The sequence below is a fragment of the Muntiacus reevesi genome, chromosome 10 (genome assembly GCF_963930625.1).
Source record: "Muntiacus reevesi chromosome 10, mMunRee1.1, whole genome shotgun sequence".
Taxonomy (NCBI): Eukaryota; Metazoa; Chordata; class Mammalia; order Artiodactyla; family Cervidae; genus Muntiacus; species Muntiacus reevesi.
The window spans coordinates 5,360,098-5,381,242 of record NC_089258.1 but is presented as its reverse complement, the minus strand read 5'-3'; the positions used below and the strand labels follow the sequence as shown (position 1 = coordinate 5,381,242).

Genomic DNA, 21,145 nt, shown 5'->3' with positions numbered 1-21,145 from the left:
AAAGACGCAGAGGCATTCACACACCCAGGACACAAGTGACCAGGGGACCAAGCAAGGCAAATCCACATGAGCCTGGGGAGCTTTCCAGGCAGGAGCAACTGACAGGTTTCACCTTGGACTGAACTGTATGACTGCATTTCCTCCCACTGTTTACAGAAGTAGTGAAAGATAGAATCTGAGACCAACAATTCCCAGATGGAAACACATGCCAGTAGATCAACTGGGGGAGTTTAACCTCCCTGCTAAGAAGACCACTCTCAACACTGCACAGTCTAATGAAATGCTCTTCCTGTGTCACTTTGCCAAATAGACAAGATAGGTTGTGATTCTAAGAGTTTAAATAAAAAAGGAACCCTAAATGGGGGCTTGTAGATGGATGCCCCAGAGCAGGGGTCTTCAACCTCTGGTGTGATACTGATAATCTGAGGTGGAGGTGATGTACTGATAAAAGGAATAAAGTGCACAATAAATGCAATGAGCTTCAATTATTCCAAAACTATCACTCCCAACCCCCATCTGAGGAGAAACTGTTGTCCAGAGAACTGGTCCCTGATGCCAAAAAGGCTGGGGACCACTGCCCTAGAGAGCATCATGCAAGGCAGTCCCCCAAGGAGCATGGAGGGCTATCCACCACACCTTCCCTGGACACACCTGCAAAGCTATCAGTTGCTTTAGCAGCTCAATCTTCTCCAGGTCTTCAGGATGCTCCTGCAAGTACTTATCTGTAAAAAATGCCTAAAAGGAGAGCATGGGCAAGTATTGATCAGAATGCATTCCTATCTATATCTGATGCTAAAAGGAAGGGGAAGGAAATGGGAAGGGGGAAACAAGTCCTCTGTTCCCTCTGGTGAACCAGGAATGATTAAGTAAACATAGATTCCATTCCTGGGATAGCCTTTAAACTACCAGAGTGGACAATTAAAAAAGCAATGGGATATTCTGTAGTCTTTCTAGAATCATGTAATTCCTAGCAAGAGTACATTCTTAACCATAGCTACACATACACATCAAATCAACAGCACCAGTAAAGAATGTCATTCATTAAAATAAGTTCCCCAAAGAACTAAGAAAAGACCAAGTGACAATATCAAAAAGTTATTCATGAGACTAAACGCCTAGATTTATAAAAGAGCGAAAAATTAGCAGGCTGAAGATGTGGTTGAGAGTTTGTCTGCTTTGCAGACTCTATCACAATTCCTGAAGATCTGTAAAAGATTTAACACTTTTACTCATCATCAATCCGAAAGGCTATTTTTAAGGACAACATGAGAAATGCTATAGATATGGAATGATATTGAAAACATTAAATGCAAGTTGCATTTATTATGGTATGTCAAGACCACGTCACCCATGACATCATCAATAAACCCTGATGGAAAGGCCCTATGATAAGGAAATAAACCCAAACTCAACCTACAAACATAAATGCTACATGCAAGATCATGTTAAAGACAGAATTCATTAGGGGAGAAAAACCTGTCTGTGGTGAACATTTGTGCTCCAACAGAGTTCAAAACTGGAGTTATCTATTTCCTCTCTACACCATAACCATCATTTCTAAGAGTGCTTTCAGAGACGTGCAAATTTCCCCCTTACTCTTCTCCTCCACTCTTCAGAAAGACCACCTCATTACATGAGATCCAAGAATTCCTAAAACTATAGGACACAGTTATAAAAGAGGTCAGTCCATTTTCTGCAGAAAACAGAGTATGTGCAAACTTTTTCCTCGATTGGTTGAGCTGTGCCCCGACCCCCAAGGCACAGGTTGAATTCCTAAGCCTGGGACCTCGGAATGTGACCTCATGAGGTCACAGACTAACAGCAGAGGTAATGAGTCAAGATGAGGTCACGTTAGAGTAGGAGGCACCATTAGACACTGGGGTCTAACTGGCTTCTTTACAAAGAGGGGACGTGAGAAGACAAATATCTATACACAGAGAGAACACCACGTGAAGGGACAAGGAGAAGATAGTAACCGACAAGGCAAGGGATGCCAGAGGTTGCCTGCAGGACTTCCCTGGTGGTCTTGTGGTTAACAATCTGCCTGCCAATGCAGGGGACATGGGTTCAATCCCTGGTCGGTAAAGGTCCCACATGCTGTGAGGCAGCTAAGCTTATGCATCACAACTACTGAGCCCCTACTTCAGAGCACAGAGCTGCACCTACTGACCTTACAAGCGCTGCAACTACTGAAGCCCACGAGCCCGAGTCCACTCACCTCAACGAGAGAAGCCGCCACAGTGAAAAGCGCATGCACCACAATGAGAGAGCAGCCTCTACTCTCCACAACTAGAGAAAAGGCCCTGGAAGCAACAGACTCAAGACAGCCAAAAATAAATAAAATTTTTTAAATAAAGCAAAGGAAGCCAGTAGCCCACAAAAGCCAGAAGAAACGCAGGGAGCAGACTCATCTTCACATGCCTCAGAGGGAACTGATGCTACAGACTTCTTGATTTCAGACTGTGAGGCAATCAGTCCCTATTGTTTTAAGCCACTCTGTTGGTGGTATTTTGTTATCACAACTCTAGGAAATGAATATGACAGAGAATATAGATGTATGGAATCCAAGAATCACAAAAAGGAAACGGGACATTTATGGAGCAGCTTGTTATAGCAGATTCATATTTAGAAGGATTATTGATCTAAATGAAGTATTTAAGTATTTGCTTAAATCTTCAGCCACCTTTCAAAATATATGTACTTGGAACTTCCTGGTGGTCCAGTGGCTAAGACTCTGTGCTCCCAATGGAAGGAGCCCCGTCTCCATCACTGGTCAGGGAACTAGATCCTGCAAGCTGCAACTAAAAAGATCCTGCATGCCACATCTAAGACCAGGCACAGTCAAATAAATAAATAATTTAAAAAATACACATAGTTCGGGGCTTCCTTGATGGCTCAGTGGTAAAGAATCCTCATGCCAATGCAGGAGGCATGGGTTCGATCCCATGTCTGGGAAGATCCCACATGCCAGGGAACGACTAAGCTGGTGAGCCACAACTATTGAGCCTGTGCTCTAGAGCCCATGGGCCACAACTACTGAAGCCTGCATGTCCTAGAGCCTGTGCTCCATGATAAGAGAGGTCATTGCAATGAGAAGCCTGAGCATCACCAACTAGAGAGTAGCCCCCACTCGCCGCAATTAAGAGAAAAGTCTGCACAGCAACAAAGACCCAGCACAGCCAAAAACAAACAAAATATTTTAAAAGTACAGGTAGCTTACATTTTTGAAAGGTAATTTTTTTTAACCTATAATATGCTCTAAAATTCCCAAAGCATCAGTTGAGTCACAGATCACCAGAGCACAGTGCTCTGAAATTAATTTTTCTAGCAGAGTCTTGCCTCACACCACAAAGGGCTGATAAATTACAGCAAATGGCTCCTGGGTTCCAATGACTAAGGCACTGATTAAAGAGCTGCCCTAAAATAGGTCACCTGTATCAAACTGATAATGATGGATTCCCCAACTGATTGCAATAGCTCAAGGTGATCCATGAATTTACTCTTTTTTTATACTGAGAAATATACAAAGTCATACATATTAATGAAAAGTATAAACTAATATTTTTGAAAAGTTCTTGAAATAAATTTGTTTATGTATACTTCCTTTCCCTTTTCATTTTAATTTGAAGATGGTCATAGTGGAAAAAAATTTGCTATAAAATTATATAATAGTCACAACAATGAGGGCTTCCCCGATGGCTCAGATGGTAAAGAATCCACTTGCAATGTGGGAAACCCAGGTTCAGTCCCTGGGTTGGGAAGATCTCCTGGAGGCGGAAGTGGCAACCCACTCCAGTATTCCTGTCTGGAGAATTTCCATGGACAGAGAAGCCTGGCCATGGAGTCCATGGAGTCGCAAAGACTTGGACATGACTGGGCGACTAAGCAGAGTACAACGAGGCAGACAAATGCTGCTTGATTCCACTTATAGAAGATACCCGTAATAGCCGAATTCATGGCGTTAGAAAGTACACTGGTAGAGGCCAGGGACCACAGGATGGGTGGGTGAGGAGTTAGTGTTTAATGGGGACAGAGTTTCAGTTTAGCAAAGTGAAGAATTCAGGAGATGGGTGATGGTGAGATGTGAATGTAGTTAGTGCCACCGAACTGTACAGTTAAATATGGTTAAAATAATTTTATATTTTATTTAAAATGTTTTATATTATTTGACTTTCACAATAAAATTAAAAATAAAATTATATAATAGTCACCAATATTGGCATATATAAATCAGAGTTTAGGGCGTTCTGAAAAAAAATGAATACTTGGAAAGACACATTAAAATTTGTGCCAGATAGCTAATAGGAAAAAACACACACTGAAATCATTATAGTATTTAAAAAAAAGTATTGCCTTCTGGGTCCTAATATTGAATTCCATTGAAATACTGGAAATTATTACTGAACCCTCACATGGGCAAACTAGAATTGCTCTCTGGTATTGAGTCCTTACTAGCTGCTGAGACTAATAAGATTAAAAAAGGCTGAGAGAAGAGAAAAGAAGAGAGGACAGAAGAAAAAAGATCTTTGCAACAATAGACCCAGAGCGGGAAGCCCAGTTTATCAAGAACATTCAAATCACACATTTCATCCCAAATAGGCAGAGAGAGACAGGAAGAAAATGGACACTCATCAAGCCTCTACCACATGGCAGGCGCTGTACAATGCTTCTTATAGACAGGACGTCCCCATTCCCCACATGGCTCCTGTCGGTTATGTATTTTCCTGACTTTTTCCAAATATGAAACTGGGGCTCAAGAGAAGTTAAGTAACTTGCCCAAGAACACACAGCGGCCAATGGGAAGCCAGAACTGGGTCACAGCAGTGACTGATTCTGAAGCCCCTCATCTTCCCAGGACACTGTGTACAAATGTAAAGACAGGAACCACAAGCTGCAAACTTTCAAAGATGTGAACATGCATCCGCATGTCCAGTCACATGAGCCAGTTCTTGCATCTGGCATACACGCTCATGTGCGTGCATCCTCTACAAGTGGTTGTGCTTCTGGGTTCTTTGCTGTACAGAGTACAGGATCAGTATTTCAAGCCCAGGATGTCTGGAAGCAAGCGTGAAACAGCTGTAATGTAGCTAGTACTACTATACTTTCAAGGTACTGTACTATAAGATTAAATATGTTTTATTTTTTCTGTTTGTTTACATGTGTTATTTGTGAGAAAAGTATTATACACCTATGATAGTACTGTATAGTTGATTGTGTTAGTTGGGTACCTGGGCTAGCTTTGCTGGATTTAACAAACAAACTGGATTCACACACATGCTCTTGGAATGGAGCTCATTTGTATGTAAGGGATTTACTATAAGAGAATCAGCCCACTAAACCTCTGCTTGCCCTTCTTGTCTCTCTCCTCTTCCCCCTCACTTTCTGCGCTACTCAACAGGAATATTACTTGTTATATTGATATTCAAGAAGCATTTAGTCCCTCAGTCGTGTCCAACTCTTTGCAACCTCATGGACTGTAGCCCACAAGGCTTCTCTGTCCATGGATCCTCCAGGCGACAATACTGGAATGGGTTGCCATTCCCTTCTCCAGGGGATCTTCCCAACTCAAGGACTGAACCCAGACCTCCTGCATTGCAGGCAGATTCTTTACTGTCTAAGCCACCAGGGGAAAGGTTTTCAGGAAGATTCCCAAATTATTTAGCCACTGAAACCATACCTAACAATTAAAAACCTCTATTAATTATATATACTGAATGCATTACTGTTGCTGCTAAGTCATTTCAGTCGTGTCCAACTCTGTACGATCCCATAGATGGCAGCCCACCAGGCTCCTCCATCCCTAGGATTCTCCAGGCAAGAATACTGGAGTGGGTTGCCATTTCCTTCTCCAATGCATGAAAGTGAAAAATGAAAGTGCAGTCGCTCAGTCGTGTCCGACTCTTAGTGACCCCATAGACTGCAGCCCACCAGGTTCCTCCATTCATGGGATTTTCCAGGCAAGAGTACTGGAGTGGGGTGCCATTGCCTTCTCCGACTGAATGCATTACCTCCACTTAAATGGTGCTTCACCCAAACCCTATACAGTCGATTTCCACACAGTGAGCATTCCATTCATGCATTCCTAGAGTAACAGATGAGACACTTACTTGAACTAATTTAACTGTAGAGCCAGGGCAAGCATTTGTCCATGAAACCAACTGCACACCATGTCAGGGCGGGAATTCCTAGAATCTAGTTTCAAATAGAGTGTGGCTCTGTGTCTCCCACAGACGCTGCTTCCTTTCTGGGGCATCCTCATGTTTAGAGTCCACTCGAAAGCTTTCTACCTTCCAGAGGAGAGAGGGAGTGGGGGCTGGAATTCACAGGTAGTGAATCAAGCAGAGGTCCACCAGGTCGATCTTTTGGTGATTCTACCAGACACTGGCCTGACCCTGGCTGGGCAACTGACGGTCTCTAGGAGGTGTGAGCTCAGGGAGCAGCTTGCCATTCATTTCATTTGCCCATTCCTAAAGTGGGGAGCATGAACACCTCTCAGAGAAACTCTAAGAAACTAACTCGCCAGCGGCAGAAGGCCACTGGAGAAGGAGGGGGAGACACACCCGGCCTGGTGGCCCCGTGGGGCTCCCAGGACGCAGCCCACCTACCTTCTCGTAGTTGGAGAAGCCCCCCATGACAGCGGGGTCCACGATGCCATTGAGCAGCATAGAGAGGGGATGCACAGACAGGGACCGGTCCCAGGCATGTTGCTGGACACAGTTGCTGATCTTCTCATTGGTGAGCTCCATGGTTTCGATGGCGTTCTCCAGAGGACTGATTTCCTCCTGTGACAGAGCACATGGGAGAGGAGAGACACGGAGCTCCATGGTCCCCTCTGGAGAAAGCCTAAGCCTTCCACTCAACAGGGACACAATTCCCACCAAGCTCTGGAGGAGTGATGTTTTGCTTGTCAAGGTCATGTTTATTAATAACTGTGGGCTACAGTCCACAGGGTCGCAGAGAGTCAGACACGTTGGAGCGACTGAGCACATGGCTGGAAGGAACGTGTGATTTTTTTATGGGGTCAGGGTCAGAATGCAGAGGTTTCAAGACAAGTGAGCATGGTAGGTAACTCTTTAAAATAAGCCCAGGTTGTGATAGGGCATAGAAAAAGGGCATCTAACTCAGGTTGGGAGTTTCAGAGATGGCTTCCTGGAACAGCTGGTATCTAAACTCAATCTCAATGGGACTTAGGTTAAGAAGTGGGGAAAGGGCATTCTGGACAGAAAGACCCAATGTCGTAGAGGGTTGAAACAGCACAGAATAAGCCATTTAGTTCTAGGCATAGAAGACCAAGTGGAAGAGGGTTTTAGTCCCAAAGACCTTGTCTACATGTGCCAGGAGCATGGATTTTCTGGTCTAGGCACTGGGGAGCCATGACGAGGTTCTGAGCATGAGTGATACAGTCAGATTTCCACTATGGAACTCATACTCTGAGGCAGAGAGGAAAAGATCTAAGAGGCCCACCAGGCAGGGTGGGGCCAATCAGGAGCCTTTTTCCACACCATCAGCCAGAGATGAATGGGAGTGCAAACAGTGCACCATACATAGTAGGAGGGTTGGGGAAAGAACAAACCAAAACAGGCTTAATAAATATTAGAAAGGTACAACGACCAGCTTTGGGGAGTGCTGAAGATGGATGTGAGAGGTGGACTATAAAGAAAGCTGAGCGGTAAAGAATTTCTGCTTTTGAACTGTGGTGTTGGAGAAGACTCTTGAGAGTCCCTTGGACTGCAAGGAGATCCAACCAGTCCATCCTAAAGGAGATCAGTCCTGGGTGTTCATTGGAAGGACTGATGCTGAAGCTGAAACTCCAATACTCTGGCCACCTCATGCAAAGAGTTGACTCATCGGAAAAGACCCTGATGCTGGGAAAGATTTGAGGGCGGGAGGAGAAGGGGACGACAGAGGATGAGATGGTTGGATGGCATCACCGACTCAATGGACATGGGTTTGGGTGGACTCTGGGAGTTGGTGATGGACAGGGAAGCCTAGTGTGCTGCTATTCATGGGGTCGCAAAGAGTCGGACACGACTGAGTAACTGAACTGAAGATGGAAAAGTCGAGGATAAGGGATGATGTGATGAGTTGAAAAATAAAAGGAGAGTAAGTATCCTTGGAGAGAAGAATGTAACTGATAACAAACTCTAAGGAGGAATTTCAAAAATGTTTCTGGGTGCTGGCAGGATCCTTGAGGAGACAAGACCCATTTGGTCTTATAAAAGAGCCATTCACTGCAGTAACCTTTAGGACTGGTGTTGTAACATCAGTTTTACAAAGGAGTTCTATTCGACAAACATGTCTTTTATTTCTCTTTTGGAAAATGAAGTTGGCTGGAGGAGCTAGTGAGAACCAGAGGGGGGATTTAACAAAGGCTCTTATTTTGTTTGGAGACAGAAATGTTCTGAGTTCCACTTTCAGATGACTTACTATTGAGATGTGTTTGACTTCAAACCACTTGAGGATCCCAGGGAAGGTATAGGCAGTCGTATATGTGGTCCTTTCAATCCACATGGTCTGGTGGAAGGAGGGAAAGTGGGAAATGTTGGTCAGTTCCCAGGAAAAACAGCAAAATTCTCAGGTTTAGTTGAGACTCTATTGGACTAATTTTTTAAATTTTTATTTTAAATATTTTTCATTTTATATTAACAAATCTTAATTTTATTTAATATTTTCTGTTATTCTATTTTGTATTTACTTTATATTTTATTTACTTAAAGAATTTTTTATTTTATATTGAAACTAACACAATGTTGTTTCAGGTGTATAGCAAAGTGATTCAGCTATACAAATACATGTATCTATTCTTTTTCAAATTCTTTTCCCATTTAGGTTACTAGAGAACTGTGAACAGAGTTCCCTGTGCTATACAGTAGGTTCTTGTCGACTCTCTAGAGATTCTGTTTTAAATGCCTCCTTAGTGAATTAGCCCAAAATTTGTACTAAACTTTAACGATTCTATGTTTAAAGCAGAAAGGAATTCTTTATTAGGTCCCCCTCACTCTTTTTGATGGGAAATTTGAGGTCCAGAGAGGTGTGACATGCTCAAGCCAAGTTCATGGTGGCAGCAGGCTCAGGAGTGGAGCCCAGTTCCTGGATCCCTGGTCTAGAGCTTTCCACTGGGAGGACAGCCTGCCGACAGCAGTAAGTACGTGGACCCTCCACACCAGGGCTGCCATCATTTCTGCTGCAAGTGTTGGCTGGGTGGAGAGCCTCCATCTTGGATGTCAATTTCATCTTGTTTCAGAGGTCCAAGTGGTGAACTCACAGCAAACTCATTGTCAGGATCCTTTTCTCCTTTCCGGAACGGCCGAGAATACCTGAACTGCTGTACTTCGTTGGCTCTGTAGTAGCTGGGGAAAGACAGTCACAATGCTGTAGCTTCTTTCTTACAATAAGCACTCCTCAAACCTGGGGCACACTTCACATGGACTGATAATTCAATTACCCATTGAATTATCTGAACACTGATATAGCCTCCATGATGAAGGCTGGAGGTGGTACAGAACTTGATTTTACTGCACATCTTAATTACTGATGCATCTTATCTCCCAGTTCACAATTTTAAAAGGCATATGGGGCTTCCCTGGTGGCTCAGTGGTAAAGAATCTACCTACGGATGCAGGAGACACAGGTTCCATCCCTGATCTGGGAAGATCCCACATGCTGTGTGGAGCAACCAAGTCCATGCAAAACAACTACTGAGCTAGCACTCCAACAACCAGGAATTACAACTACTGCAACCTGTGGGCCCAGCGTCCATGCTCTGCAAGAAGACAGGCCACCACAAAGAGAAGCCCGAACACTGCAACGAGAGTAGCCCCCACTCACCAGAACTAGAGAAAAGTCCTCAGAGCAAAGAAGACCCAGTACAGCCAAAAATAATAACAACAATAAAACTTTGTAAAAAGACTTAAAAGTAATAAAAAAAAAACTGTTAAATAAAATGAACTTATGGCAGCGTTTGTGATCTCATTTGTATAATTTTCTAACAGCTCCATCAGGTCAGCTAGCATTTTAGCTTCTTAAAGAAAAGGGACAAGGACTTCATTATGCGGGAACTCACCAACCAAGCTGAGGTCAGCCACTGCTGACCTGTGACTCCTTCCGAGTGGAAAAAAGAACTAGGGCATCTGAACTCAAGAGCAAACTTCCCAATTTCCTACCCTGTGCTTGAAAAAAAAATAAAACCCCCAAATTCTACGGGTTACCAAGCTCTTACCTTATACTGAACACGGAATAGCCATTTGCTGTGGTCTGAACATTTGGGTCGCCTGCTCATCCCTATGTTGAAATCTTAATGTCAAATGTGATGGTGTTAGGAGATGGGCCTTTAGGTGGTGATTAGCTCATGATGGTGGAGCCCATATTAAATGGGGTTGGAGCCCATATTAAATGGGGTTAGTGCCCATATTAAAAAAGAAGAATCACAGAGCTCCCTCACCCCTCACTCCAGCATAGGAAGACACATTGAGAAAATGAACCATATATGAAGCAGAAGAAGGCCCTTACCAGACACCAAAACTGTGAGAAATAAAGTTCTGGGGTTTATAAGCCTCCTAGTCTACGGTCATCTGTTACAGTAGAGCAAATGGATGAAGACAAAAGAAAGGCTTTCAAATGGTAATGAATTTAAAGATTTGGTTTTGATAGACTTCTACATAGAGTGTGTGTGAGACACATGGTTCAAAATACCAAACAAAAAAGCCCCACTTACTTTAAGATCTGCTCTGGAACTGGTTTATCCTTGTAGTTGGGTGGAAGGCTCATCACTGGCTTGACAGTGAAGCACTGCATGTCTGAGGAGCTCGTTAAGGAAGGGAGAGCCAGGAAGCTGTCACTGCAAAAAGAACCGTCTTGTTCTTTTTGGTTGGTTGTGGTACCCACACCAACCACTCCTAAAGGCCAGACCACACTGAAAATGTTCTGTTAGGTATTACCGAAATGCCTTAGTAAGTCATAATCCTGGAACTTTTTTTTATCACACACATGTCTAACCACCTTGCCAGAGGAAAACAGACATTAATGAAATTTCAGGAAAATAGGTGATTAGAAATTATTTTAACTTCCTTTTGGACAAGCATCCATCTGAAATATTCAGACTGCAGAGCCCAGGCAAAAGGAATTTCTTGTATCTTTGGATACCTTAGACTTGAACCTTAGACTTGAACTTTTCTGCCTTTACCAACAAAGCTTCCAAACCTATAGTTTTGAAACTGGCACTGGGTTTGGACCTAATGTTGTTGTTGTTAAGTTGCTCGGTCGTGTCCAACTCTTTTCAACCCCATGGACTGCAGTCTTCCAGGCTCCTCTGTCCACGGGACTCTCCAGACAATACTGGGGTGGGTTGCTATTTCCTCCTCCAGGGGATCTTCCCATCACAGGATCGAACCCATGTCTCTTGCATTGGCAGGCGGGTTCTTTATCACTGAGCCACCAGGGAAGCCCCAGACCTAACACTGACTCCCCAGATTTCTCAACATAAAGGCTGCCTTCCACTGACACCAAAAATCACCTGGAGATTTATTCAAAATGCAGATTAGAATTCACAGCTGGTGAATCAGAATCTCTCCATGGTGATTCTTAAATATAACACAATTTGAGAACCACTGTGTACAGCTATACCTTACAATGTTACAGCTTACAAAGCATTTTCATATAAATTATCTTTTTATCTTGATCTTCACAGAAATGCTATTAAATATTTGTGAAAAAATGAGTTCAGTTCAGTCGCTCAATCACGTCCAACTCTTTGTGACCCCACGGACCACAGCATGCCAGGTTTCCCTGTCCATCACCAACTCCTGGAGCTTGCTCAAACTCATGTCCATCGACTTGGTGATGCTATCCAACATCTCATCCTCTATCGTTCCCTTCTCCTCCTGCCCTCAATCTTTCCCAGCATCAGGGTCTTTTCCAATGAGTCAGTTCTTCACATCAGGTGGCCAACGTATTGGAGCTTCAGCATCAGTCCTTCCAATGAATATTCAGCACTGATCTCCTTTAGGATGGACTGGCTGACTCTCCTTGAAGTTCAAGGGACTCTCAAGAGTTTTCTCCAACACCACAGTTCAAATGAAGAAATTCTTTGGTGCTCAGATTTCTTTATAGTTCAACTCTCACACCCATACATGACTACTGGAAAAACCATAGCTCTATCTAGATGGACCTTTGTTGGCCAAGAAATGTCTCTGCTTTTTAATATGCTGTCTTGGCTGGTCATAGCTTTTCTTCCAAGGAGCAAGTGTCTTTTAATTTCATGGCTGCAGTCACCATCTGCAGTGATTTTGTAGCCCCCCAAAATAGTCTGTTACTGTTTCCATTGTTTCCCCATCTATTTGCCATGTGATTGGACGCCATGCTTAGTTTTCTGAATGCTGAGCTTCAAGCTGGCTTTTTCACTCTCCTCTTTCACTTTCATCAAGAAGCTCTTTAGTTCTTCTTCATTTTCTGCCCTAAGTGTGGTGTCATCTGCACATCTGAGGTTATTGATATTTCTACCAGCAAACTTGATTCCAGTTTGTGCTTCATCCAGCCCAGCATTTCTCATGATGTACTCTGCATTTAAGTTAAATAAGCAGGGTGACAATATACAGCCTTGACGTACTCCTTTCCCAATGTGGAACCAGTCGTTGTTCCACGTCTGGTTCTAATTGTTGCTTCTTGACCTGCATACAGATTTCTCAGGAGGCAGGTCAGATGGTCTGGTATTCCCATTTCTTTAAGAATTTTAGGAAAATTCTTAAAGAAAATTCCTAAAAAAAACAGAGTTACCCCTTCAGAAAACCAAAGCCTGGAGAAGTTAAGCAACTAGTTAAGATCAGATGGCTATGCAGATATGACTCTGGAATGAGTTCCATGATTCCTGTTTCTACATCAAATCCATAAAGACCTCTTTTCATTGCCACACCAAGGAGGCATCTCAACCATTTTCTGAACCCCCAAACTGAAACCTTTCTTTCCCAAGCATCTACTAAGTGTTAATAGGCCACTACACTTTCCTTTGAAAGACATGTCTGTCAACTGCTCTGTCGTTATTACTGTCCATCTTTCTATAGTAACTGACCACTCTATACCTAAAATAATTAACATGTACTGAAATTTTATTATGTGCCAGGCACTGTTCTCCATTATTTTACAGACAATCTTTACAAGAACTCCAAGGGGAAGAGTGATTATCACCCCCATTTTCTTGATAAGAAAACTGAGGCACAGAGAAACTGAGCTGCCCAAAGTGACACAGGAAGTGAGAGTGCTGGGACTCGAACCCAGGCAGTTTGCTGCAGAGCGCTTCTTCTTATTTATCTACCATTCCACACCTGCTGTGGCTCACTGACCTCTTTTAGAATACAGCAAGTCCTCTATCTATGAACCTTCAAGTTGTGAGCTTTCAAAGATGTGAATGTGCGTGGCATGCCACCAACATCAGGCCTGAGTGAAATCGCAGCTTGCCCTCCTCTCCTATTGCTGACGATCTCTCATCTCTACCATCTCCCTCCTCCAATCAGTAACTCTTCTTGCCTATTCACTCGACACCAGTCCCTGTATGCCAGCTGTGGTACTGGACCATTGTACTTTTCAAGGGACTGTAAGATTAAAAGTGTTTTATTTTTTGTGTTTGTCTTTTATGTATTATTTGTATGAAAAGTATCATAAACCTATGACAATGCAGTACTGTATGGCCGATTATGCTACTTGGGTACCTAGGCTAATGTTCTGGACTTGCAAATGTACTCTTGGAATGGAACTTGTTCATATGTGGGAGACTTCCTTTACTGTTCAATTCCATAACCTCTCTCATTTTTAAAATGCATGTAACTGGTTTTTTCAGTAAGACATTATACATTACCAAAAGAGAGCTATGTGTCTTTATACAGGATCCAGAATTCAGAACAGGAAGTCTACATTCTCCCCGGGCTCTGCCTGTGACTATAACACATGTCCTTCCATACTCAAGATTTGCTTCTCATCTCTTTCTTTCAGTTACATCAGAGCCCTGAGCTAAGGACATTAGGGTCCCGAAGCTTTTATGCAGAATGGGACACCGAGTCAGGATGGCTAAATGAGTCTGAGGATAGGACCTACCTGCATGCAGCCACAGGACTGGACCCTCACCTTCTCTGGCTGGGCTGGGGCCGTCGCAGGTTCCAGAGCCACTGGGCAGGGACTTCTCTGGTGGTTCAGTGGCTAAGACTCCACACTCCCGACGCAGGGGGACTGGGTTTGATCCCTGCTTGGGGAACTAGATCCCACATGCTACAACTAAGAATTTGCATGCCACCAGCTAAAGAATCCTATACTGCAACCAAGACCTGACTGAGCCAAATAAATTAGTAAATAATAAACGTTAAAACAAAAAACAAAGAAGAAGAGCCTCTAAGCTGTGGTCTGAAAAAAACAAAGAAGAGCCTCTAAGCTGTGGCCCGAGACAAGGATACACTGCTTGGGGGAGGACTTGATATCATCTCCTGGGGGGGTGGTGCTGGTCATCTTCTCGGCGTTGGGAAACTGGGTCAGCAGCCGCAGGCTGAAGTCTTCTCGCCTCTCGTACTCCTTCCCCCGGTAGATGAAGATCTTGTTCTGCATGTCAGGACAAGCAAGGAGAAGAATTAAACATGAACAGAACAGTGAAGGGCAACTGGGGATTCAAGTCTCAAGGAAGTCACTGTCCTCCCCAGTCTAAGTGCAACCCCTCCCTCGCCACCATGTTCTCACTGAACACTTACTACGTGCTCACAGCAACCATCATATCTGAAAGAGCTCACAGTTTATTTGAGGAGTTAAGTCAAAATGCTTCTCAAGAGGGTGCCCTAGGATGATAACTTGTGTGCAAGGTCTACACTGATCCACAAGGAGAGAAGGAGTTTGCACCCTATCGGAAATTCATGATGTCACTGGGCATGCTGCTCAGTTTAGCTGGTATTTCTCATGGCAAGAAAATGAAAGAATGAAGGGCATTCCCGTACACTGAAGTGCAAGCTCTTTTCTCATTCCCTAGCTTACTGGATCTTACTTTCTCACCATGATCCAGTAAGTTAGGGAATCAGGATGTGAGTGACCCTGCCTCAGAGAGCTCGGAAGTGCAAACAAGATCAACTAACAGGTTAGGTGGGAACAGAGAATAAGATTAATCGACAGCCAGTCCCAAGCCAATCCTGGAGATGGCTGTGGATGACATCATCAAGATCTCATAGACAAGAACTGCTCTCAATACTAGTCTTTCCACTCCAAACTGCAGCTTTTTTCCCTTTAATAAAATTAATAAGATTGGATTTTTTGGAAAAGAAATTTGTGAGGTCCCAGACACAGAAGAAACTTGCCTCACAGCTCTTGCAATTTCAACTGTCACTGTTTTGATGATTCCTGCTCCTCTCACTGTCACAAAGATGAATACTTAGCTTAGAATTTAAAGCATACATGTGTTGTGGTATGTTGTGTGTTCAGTCACTCTGTCGTGTCTGACTCTTTGCAACCCTGTGGACTGTAGCCCACCAGGCTCTGCTGTCCATGGAATACTCCAGGCAGTAATACTGGAGTAGGTTGCCATTTCCTCCTCCAGGGGATGTTCCCGCCCCAGGGACTGAACCCATATCTCCTGCACATTCTGCAATGCAGTTAGATTCTTTACCGCTGAGCCACTGGGTAAGCCCCACACGTGATCCATTTTTAACTAAAATCTGGGCCCATACTATCCCGTAAAATGTTTCTTACAAATCACTAGTCCAGATGAATGGATAAAGAAGATGTGGTACATATGTACAATGGAACATTACTCAGCCATGAAAAGGAACAAAATTGGGTCATCTGTAGAGAAGTGGACGGACCTCGAGACTGTCATACAGGGTGAAGTCAGTCAGAAACAGAGAAACAAATACCGTATGTTAACACACAGATGTGGAATATATGGTACAGATGAACCTATCTGCTGACACAGAGAACAAATATATGGACACCACAGGGGGAAGCGGAAGGAGGCTGGACTGAAAGACTGTGAGTGACATGTACATATCTGGGCTGATACTGACACATAAAATAGGTAACTAGCGAACCTGCTGAGCAGCACAGGGAACTCTCCTCAGTACTCTGCAGTGATATACATGGGAACAGAAACTAGAAAAGAGGGGATGTATTTATACGTACGGCTGACTCACTGTACGGTACAGCAGAAACTAGTACAACACTGTGAAGCAACCAGACTCCAGTAAAAAAATAAATCAGGAGAAAAAATTTAAGAAGTCACTTGTACGGTCATACACTAAACATGGATCGAGCAAATGAGATCTGCTAAATGCCAGGGGTGAAATGCTGACCCTGCTCTGGTGGAAAGAAAGGGAGAACAAGTTAAACGAGTACGTTAATAAAATAATTTCGGTAATTTAAGCACCTTGAAGGCAATACACCTCTAGGCCCAACAACAAAGAGGGCCGGGAAAACTGCCCGGTCTTTTGGAATTGATGATTAAATGTTTCTAAGTTGGGAGAGGTTTATGTGACTGATGTTGCATTATGCTATTTCATCATTCAGGCAGAACTATGGTGAGCTAGGGACTGGAGTGTAAGAAACCAGGAAGGGCATGACAACTGTGGAGAAAAGCAGACAGGCAGAAGCTCAGCGCAAAGGTGCTCCACCTGAAGCAGAGGGTTTCAAGGCACACCTGGGACTTGACTGGGTAGAGACGGAAGGACAGGGTTAGATGAGAAAAGGAGAGGAGAGGAGAACCAGGCAAAAAGTACTGAGCGCAGGGAGAAGAAGCGTTCTTGAGACTTCCTGGGGGTTCAGTGCTTAAGAATCCACCTGCTGAGGCAGGGGACATGGATTCAAGACCTGGTCGGGGAAGATCCCACAGGCCGCAGAGCAACTAGGCCTGCACATCAGTTCCTGAGCTGGTGCTCCACAATAAGCAAAGTCGCCGCAAAGAAGCCCACGCACCGCAGTGAAGAGCAGCCCCTGCTCACTGCAGCTAGAGAAAGCTTGAGAGGAGATCCAACACAGCTAAAAATAAACTATTTTTAAAAGAAGAAGGGTGTTTGGGTGTGTTAGAATACGAAAGGCTTTGAAAGACAGGTCAATGGTCCAAAGGTTGGGAATTCGCTGGAGGTTCTGGTAGGAAGGAACAATGGGATGAAGGAAGAAGTGCCGTCAGCCTAATGTGTCCAGCTGTAGGGAACTGCGGCAGGAGTCCACAGGAGACAGAGAAGCCGAGGGATCTGGTGCCGGAGGCTGTGGTGTTTGGTAGAAAGCAGAGATGGGGGAGTGGGTGAGAATTCTCAGATGACAGTCTCGGAGCAGGAAGAACAGTGGTGCAGTGACAGAAACAGATGCGAAGGAGGCCTGCTGGGGGCCAGGGGAGAGGACGAGAAATTTATACATTCTGAGTTTGTAGAAATACTCCATAACACAGAAGGGCATTTAGGTTACATCATTCATGTGGATTCTCTATTTTTCAGGACACATCAACAACACACAACATCTACAAACTCCTATGCAGTTCAGAAGAACTCCCATCTAATATTCATTTCATTCTCAAATCAGCCCTGCAATGTGCACCTTATTTTTCTAATGTCCAGGTCAGAAAACCAAGACCTGATGGTTATACGATTTGATCAAAATCACAGGTACTAAGAAGATGATTCAGACTCTTTCAACTTGAAAGTCTATACTTCTTATTTTCACTGAATCACTGCCACTGTTAAGTTTACAACCATGATTCCATGTGAAATAATAACCATATGTAATGAGTGTACTAGCTATCAGTATCTTATGTGTTAGTCACTTAGTTGTGTCCAACTCTTTATGACCTCCATGGACCATAGCCTACCAGGCGCCACTGTCATGGAATTCTCCAGGCAAGAATACTAGAGTGGGTAGCCATTTCCTTCTCCAAGGGATCTTCCTTACCCAGGGATCACACGCTGTCTCTCTAATTGCAGGCCAATTCTTTACCAGCTGAGCCACCACGGAAGCACCAATAATACTGGAGTGGATTGCCACTGAACTGGGTAGCCATTCCCTTCTCCAGAGCATCAAGAACAACAGCAAATTTAAGACCAAAACCTACGGCCAGGTTCCATCCCAGATATCCTACTCTTGCTTCCCTCAGTCCAGTCGCTCAGTCACGTCTGACTTTTTGCAACCCCAAGGACTGCAGCATGCCAGGCTTCCCTGTCCATCACCAATTCCCAGAGTTTGCTCACACTCATGTCCATCGAGTTGGTGTTGCCATCCAACCATCTCATCCTTTGTTGTCCCCTTCTCCTCCTGCCCTCAATCTTTCCCAGCATCAGGGTCTTTTCCAGTGAGTCAGTTCTTCGCATCAGGTGGCCAAAGTATTGGAGTTTCAGCTTCAACATCAGTTCTTCCAATGAATATTCAGGACTGATTTCCTTTAGGATGGACTGGTTGGATCTCCTTGCAGTCCAAGGGACTCTCTTCTCCAACACCACAGTTCAAAAACAGAAATTCTTTGGTGCTCAGCTTTCTTTACAGTCCAACTCTCACATCCATCCATGACTACTGGAAAAACCATACCTCTGACTAGATGGACCTTTGTCGGCAAAGTAATGTCTCTGCTTTTTAATACGCTATCTTGGCTGGTCATAGTTTTTCTTCTAAGGAGCAAGTGTCTTTTTCTTTCATGGCTGCAGTCACCATCTGCAGTGATTTTGGAGGCCCAAAAAACAAAAGTTTATCACTGTTTCCATTGTTTCCCCATCTATTTGCCATGAGGTGATGGGACTGAATGCCATGATCTTAGTTTTTTGAATGTTGAGTTTCAAGCCAGGTTTTCACTGTCACACTTTCATTAAGAGGCTCTTTAGTTCCTCTTCACATTCTGCCATAAAGGTGGTGTCATCTGCATACCTGAGGTTACTGATATTTCTCCCAGCAACCTTGATTCCAGCTTGTGCTTCATCCAACCTGGCATTTCGCATGATATAATTTGCACATAAGTTAAACAAGCAGGGCGACAATATACAGCCTTGACATACTCCTTTCCCGATTTGGAACCAGTCTGTTGTTCCATGTACTGTTCCAACTGTTGCTTTATACCTGCATACAGATTTCTCTGGAGGCAGGTCAGGTGGTCTGGTATTCCCATCTCTCTAAGAATTTTCCACAGTTTATTGTGATATACACAGTCAAAGGTATTGGTGTAATCAATAAAGCAGAAGAGGACGTTTTTCTGGAACTCTCTTGCTTTTTTGATGATCCAATGGTTGTTGGCAATCTGATCTCCGGTTCCGCTGCCTTTTCTAAATCCAGCTTGAAAATGTGGAAGTTCCTGGTTCTCATACTGAACCAAACCTGGTTTGGAGAATTTTGAGAATTACTTTGCTAGTGTGTCAGATGAGTGCAACTGTGTGGCAGTTTGAGCATTCTCTGGGATTGTCTTTCTTTGGGATTGGAATGAAAACTGACCTTTTCCAGTCCTGTGGCCACTGCTGAGTTTTCCAAATTTGCTGACATATTGAATGTAGCACTTTCACAGCATCATCTTTTAGGATTTGAAACAGCTCAACTGGAATTCCATCACCTCCACTAGCTTTGTTCATAGTGATGCTTCCTAAGGCCCACTTGACTTTGCATTCCAGGATGTCTGGCTCTATGTGAGTGATCACACCATCATGGTTACCTGGGTCATGATGATCTTTTTTGTTTAATTCTCCTGTATATTCTTGCCACCTCTCCTTAGTATCTTCTGCTTCTGTTAGGTCCATAACATTTCTGTCCTTTATTGTGCCCATCTTTGCATGAAATGTTCCCTTGGTATCCCTAATTTTCTTGAAGAGATCGCCAGTCTTTCCCATTCTATTTTTTCCTCTATTTCTTTACATTGATCACTGAAGAAGGTTTTCTTATCTCTCCTTGCTCTTCTTTGGAACTCTGCATTCAAATGGGTATATGTTTCCTTTTCTCCTTTGCCTTTAGCTTCTCTTCTTTTCTCAGCTATTTGTAAGGCCTCCTCAGACAACCATTTTGCCTTTTTGCATTTCTTTTTCTTGGGGATGGTCTTGATCACTGCCTCCTATACAATGTCAAGAACCTCTGTCCACAGTTCTTCAGGCACTCTATCAGATCTAATTCCTTGAATCTATTTGTCACTTCCACTGTATAATCATAAGGGATTTGATTTAGGTCATACCTGAATGGTCTAGTGGTTTTCCCAACTTTCTTCAATTTAGGTATGAATTTGGCAATAAGGAGTTCATGATCTGAGCCATAGTCAGCTCCCAGTCTTGTTTTTGCTGACTGTATAGAGCTTCTCCATCTCTGGCTGCAAATAATATAATCAATCTGATTTCAGTACTGACCATCTGGTAAAGTCTATGTGTAGAGTCTTCTCTTGTGTTGTAAGAGGGTGTTTGCTATGACCAGTTTGTTCTCTTGGCAAAACTCTGTTAGCCTTTGCCCTGCTTCATTTCGTACTACAACGCCGAATTTGCCTGTTACTTCAGGTATCTCTTGGACTTCCCTGGTGGCTCAGACGGTAAAGCATCTGCCTGCAATGCAGGAGACCGGGTTTGATACCTGGGTCAGGAAGATCCCTGGAGAAGGAAATGGCAATCCATTCCAGTATCCTTGCCTGGAGAATCCCATGGAAGGAGGAGACTGGGAGGCTACAGTCCACAGGGTCGCAAAGAGTCAGAAACGACTGAGCGACTTCACTTTCACTTTCTTTCAGGTATCTCTTGACTCCCTCGTCTGCCTTATCCACAACCAGGGTTAACGACGCGTAAATAACCCACCATCTTTTATATCCAGCCTGGAGCTTTCCTTTGCGTTCCAGATTCACATTATCAAATTGTTCATTCATACTGTTTTGGATGTTTCAAATCTACCTCACATGGAGTATGTCCAAAATCAAACCTTTACAACCTGAAAAGATGCTGAAAACCCCTCTGTGAAGCAGTACCCACAGCTCTCTGAGCCTGTTCTATACCTGCCCTGTGTTCTTCACGTGCTTCTCCAGCCTCATGGCTTACGGACCTGCTGTTCTCACTGTCGGGCCCCTCATGAGAGCTGCCTGGCTTATTCCCTCACTTCTTTCAGGGTTTGACTCCAACGGCACATTCTTGCTGCAGTCTTTCCTGTTCACTCTGTTTAAAATTGCAACTCCAGGGACTTCCCTGGTGGTCCAGTGGCTAAG

At 43.8% G+C, this 21,145-nt stretch overlaps 1 protein-coding gene across 3 annotated transcripts in view; it reads right to left on the bottom strand.

The window, feature by feature from the left end:
- The window catches only part of DOCK5 (dedicator of cytokinesis 5), a 271,512-nt gene that overhangs the window by 12,739 nt on the left and 237,628 nt on the right, over positions 1-21,145 (bottom strand). For all 3 annotated transcript variants that reach the window (XM_065946612.1, XM_065946611.1, XM_065946613.1), the window contains 6 exons: positions 14,436-14,577; positions 10,715-10,796; positions 9,266-9,350; positions 8,428-8,514; positions 6,606-6,782; positions 652-735 (listed from right to left, as the gene is read on the bottom strand). In XM_065946612.1, coding sequence (XP_065802684.1) covers positions 652-735; positions 6,606-6,782; positions 8,428-8,514; positions 9,266-9,350; positions 10,715-10,796; positions 14,436-14,577 — 657 coding nt within the window. The remainder of the gene's footprint in view (positions 1-651; positions 736-6,605; positions 6,783-8,427; positions 8,515-9,265; positions 9,351-10,714; positions 10,797-14,435; positions 14,578-21,145) is intronic.